This window comes from Gavialis gangeticus, unplaced genomic scaffold, assembly GCF_001723915.1.
Source record: "Gavialis gangeticus isolate Ggan-Ray unplaced genomic scaffold, GavGan_comp1, whole genome shotgun sequence".
In the NCBI taxonomy this organism is placed as follows: Eukaryota; Metazoa; Chordata; order Crocodylia; family Gavialidae; genus Gavialis; species Gavialis gangeticus.
In genome coordinates, this window is record NW_017728997.1 from 53,101,203 (window position 1) to 53,105,731 (window position 4,529).

The window sequence follows — 4,529 nt, forward strand, 5'->3', positions numbered from 1 at the left end:
TTTCAAATGACACTAAGATGGGGGGGTGGGTGGTTGTGGAGGGATGTGGGGGGATGTGGGTCAGTGTATTAGTAGGTGTGAGGGGCCTGTGGGTATGGGGGGACTGTGTATGGGGGGGCTGCTTAGGAGGGGTGGGTCCCCTGGCCCCCATAGGGCAAAGCACCCCCACACAGCACATGAACTGCTCTGCCTGCAGGGTCCCAGCCCCCCCTCCAGGGGCTACAGCACTCCTCCCAGGGCCCAGAGTCCCCTCCCAGACCCCCTCCACTGGTCTCCAGTCCCCTACTTGTTCTCCTGCTTGTCTCCATCCCCCCTGCACATTACCCTACTCGTCTCCAGCCTTGAGAGACAGGAGATGAGCAGGAGAATGAGCAGAAGGCTGGAGACCAGCACAGAAACAAGCAGGAGGCTGGAGATGAGCCCCTAGAGATGAGCTGGAGATGTTCACTTGCTCATCTTGAGCCTCCTGCTCATTGCCAGCCTCCTGCTCATTCCCCTGCTCCCCTCCAGCCTGAGCAGCCCCCTGGTTGTTCTCCTGTTTGTCTCCAGCCCCATGCTCATTCCCCTGCTCATCTCCAGCCTCAGGAGAATGAGCAAGGGGCTGGAGACAAGCAAGGGAATGAACAGGAGGCTGGAGATGAGCAGAAGGCTGGAGATGAACAGGAGAATGAGTAGGAGAATGAGCAGGAGGCTGGAGATGAGCAGGGGAATGTCTCTGAATGAGCCCCCCTGCTCATTCTCCTGCTCCATCTCCAGTCCTCCCAAGGATGGAGATGAGCAGGAGAATGAGCAGGAGGCTGGAGATGATTCAGGGATCCTCCTGCTCGGCTCCAGCCTCCTGATTGCTCCCCCGCTCAGCTCCTTCCCCCTCACCATTCCCCTGCCTGGCTCCAGCCTCCTGCACTTCTCACAGCTTACCAGCAGCAGCAGCAGTGGTCAGGGCTGCTTGGGGCCTCCTGGCACAGCCCCCCCACGTGGTACAGGGCACCAGGGCTTGGCCCTGGCTGCCTGGCACTCGCACTGCAGCTACCACATTGACTGGATGCGACTTGGTTCGGCAGGACACCACACACTATCTGGCAGTTCAGGGGTGCTGCGGCTGTCACCTGGGACTTCGCATCACTCAGCCCACGTGGCCTGGAGCTGCAAGACAGTGTGCCATGCCCTCTGAAGCCAGGTTGCACCCACACAATGCAGCAGCATGGGTGCCGGGTGGCTGGGGCCGAGCCCCGCTGTCCCCACTACCCCCTGCACAAGGGGGGCTGTGCCACGAGGCGCCGAGTGAACCCAACCACTGCTGCTACTGCTGGCGAGTGCAGAGGGCTGTGGCTGGGTGGGAGAGCAAGTGGGGAGTGGGGGGAATGAACAGGGAGTTGGGGGAATGGGGAGTGGACAGAATGAATGAGGGTGGGGGGAATGAACAGGGAGTTGGGAAATGAATTGGGGGGCTGGGGCCCCCCATGGTCCCTTGCCCCCTTTCTCCAGACCTCCCAGGCCCTACTTACCTGCCATGAAGCCAGGTCCTGGTCCCTGCAGCCTGCACCGCTGCTTGCCTCGCACGGGGCAAGGGCCAGCCATAGAGAGGCTCTGGCTGGCTACCAGAGTATCTGTGTGGAGAACTGAGCCTCCAGTTTCCTCAGGGCATGGTCCAGGATGGTTACCTTCCCTGCTTTTTCCCCCAGGTTATTTTTTGCCCCCTGAATATCTAAGTATCTAATTTTGCTAACGGTGTTTTGTTCTTGCACATGCTTCTTGCAGTGTCTCAAAGGGATTTGAGACGCCGCAAGAGGCATGTGCACACTTGTCTGGATGCGCCCAATAGGATTTTTTCCCATAAGGGAAAGAAATATCTTTTCAGGGCTTTATAGACAGAAACACCTGCTTGATTGAAATCAAATATTAGAGGAAGCTTACCATTCTTATCGAGATCTGTCTTTCATTATTCCCCCTTTCTCTTTACAGGGTCTAGACATATTGTCCACTATAAAGTTTATAAAATATAAGGATGTTTACTGTTGTGTGACACTTTTCTTCCTAAGGTATTTTTACAAACTCTAATTCACTCTTCTTCCCTTAACAGTTGTGAGATAAGGTGTTATTAACCTTGTGATAAAGATGGGGAACTGGGACAAAAGCAGGTCAAATAACTTGCCCAAAGATCTAGGAATAGGCCACCCAAGTTTTGGAGTCCCACTTTAATCAGTAGGCAGGGTCCTTTTTCTGTACTCTGTCCCACTTACATTTTCTGAGCAGCCTCCTTGTTCTGATTTTTTGCATAGATCAATGGGCTGGCAGGAAAATCCATTTCCTTCATAGCCATCCATGCAGATGCATCTTAAAAATAAGCACAAAGTGGTGTGATTTAAAGCAGAAAGACAGAGGTAGACTATTAACAAGGCCCCATTAAAACTCAGCAGAGAGTGTGAAAAGGAAGATTGTACTTCTTTTACCACAATTAAGAATTTAGGTTGCTTAATTCTGAAATTCCTGGTGGATTAGATGGATATACTGCATATGCAATCCAATATTTAAAAATAAATGTGGACAACCCTAGAACTATAGTTAGGGTCCAGGTGCCCCCATGAGGACTGGACCCACCTTGTAGTAGTTGATGTACAAAGTAAGAGTGAGGTTGTAGCCCTGATGATCCAGAAATTATGTGAGAGGCTGTTTTTGTTAGGGTGATATCTTTTATTGGACCAACTATGTAGTTGGGATAAAGTCAGACAAGCTTTTGAATATAAGACAGTTTTCCTCAGGTCTGTCTTGCATTCAAAAGCTTGTCTAACTTTATCCTAACTATGCACTTGGTCTAATAAAAGATATCACCCTAAGAAATCCTTGCTTCTTGCACTGATGTACAAAGACATACATAAATTATAACCTTGCTGTGTCGTTAAGACTACAGACTGCATTCTGGTGACAGTACTGAGACAGTCCATTTGAACCACAATTCTTAGATGTCTTATCACAGAACTTCCCTGTATAGCCATCTTTACACGACTGTGACTGGCATACTCCCCCGCTGCCTGGCCTGTTATCACAAATTCCATGTACGCAGCCACAATCTGTCAAATAGAGAAGAATCAGTTACTTTATGAGGTGGCTAACACCTGCATAAACAGCTCTTGGTAGATTTTGCAGATTTCCCTTGCAAATTTTCTTCAAAAGCAATTAATGCCATATTATCTCTTAACCTCAGAAGTTACCTGGAAAATAGGCTTAAAGGAATATAGTCTCAGCTGGTATAAATTGTTGTGGCTTTATTGACTTAAGTGATGTCACTCCACTTTATACAAGCTGAATATCTGGCACAAAAGATAAAGCCTTTTCAATACTGGAAATAAGCAATGAAAACCACCTCAGGATTTTTCAAAGGCAATCCTGTGCAAACACGCTGCAGAGTAGATGCCAGCTAGCAAGGTCACAGGGCATGAATGGGTCTGGGAGTGGGGTCTAGAGTGAAGAGGGAACAAGTTAGGGGGCCAGATCATGTCCCCATGAATTGGGGCTTTCTTCCTGGGGCAGGGGCAGTAGATCCCCTAAAAACGCCTTCCCTCGCTGCTCCCAGATCCCAGCCACCCCAAGAAGCACAACCTGGGCACATCTACATGAGACACTACTGCACAGTGGTTACTGAGCATTATTTAGTACTTGTATAATTGAATACTAAATAAATGCGGAGTAACTGGAGTTACTGTGCAGTAGCACCAGCAAACACTTTTTTAGTGATGCTACTGTGTAGTAGCTTAGCAATACTGCACAGTAACATATTAGCACTGTTTGTGCTGTTCAGTACTGCACAGTATTATTTGGCTATTAAGCAATTAGGGTCTTGTATAGACATGCCCCCAGCACTCCCCACACCTCAATCCCAATTTCTTAAAACATAAGACTGAAGCAAGGACTCTAACCCCTGCTCCTCAAGAGGCAGGGGATAGGCCAAGAGTTACAAGCTGGTAGGTAGCTACAGGAGTCAGCTGCAGAACAGCAAGCAGCAGAGAAATCTACATGTGTTAAAAAGCCTCAAGGGCAGTGTCTGCAGCTCAGGGTTTAAGCCCCCACACATGAGGGCAGGCTGAGTGCTGGGCTAATTAAGAACCCCTGGCCAAGGAGACGGCCAGGTTACTCAGAAGAGGTAGAGCCCAGCACACTAAAAGTTTGGTCTTGACTCCTACTGTGAGCAGAATGCTGGCTAGCCTAGCTGCATCAGCATCGCACCAGGGATTGGACCCTCCTGCTTCAGTGACTGCTGCTGGTGGTGAACTGGGCAGTGTGGGAGGAGGCATGGAAGCAGGCGTGGGAAGCATGGGAGCTTGCCTGGTAGGAGGGACACATTGCCTGGAAGACCGCCTGGGAGGAAGCACAGGATTAGGCATAGCGGGCACACTGGGCCTGGCTGGAGGCCCTGGAGCAGCACCACATGGAGCTGCTCCAGCAGCAACTGGCCAACTGCCTCAAAGCAGGCCCCCTCATGAGCCTTGAAGGAGGCTCTGCTGCCTCCCATCCACAGCAGCCTGACATCTGCC

The 4,529-nt window shown here is 50.5% G+C and overlaps 1 protein-coding gene across 1 annotated transcript in view; it reads right to left on the bottom strand.

Annotated features, from left to right (window-relative positions):
- The window catches only part of STAB1 (stabilin 1), a 297,038-nt gene that overhangs the window by 189,254 nt on the left and 103,255 nt on the right, over positions 1 to 4,529 (bottom strand). The window contains exons 23-24 of the mRNA XM_019505230.1: positions 2,885 to 3,068; positions 2,241 to 2,334 (exon numbers count right to left, since the gene is read on the bottom strand). Coding sequence (XP_019360775.1) covers positions 2,241 to 2,334; positions 2,885 to 3,068 — 278 coding nt within the window. The remainder of the gene's footprint in view (positions 1 to 2,240; positions 2,335 to 2,884; positions 3,069 to 4,529) is intronic.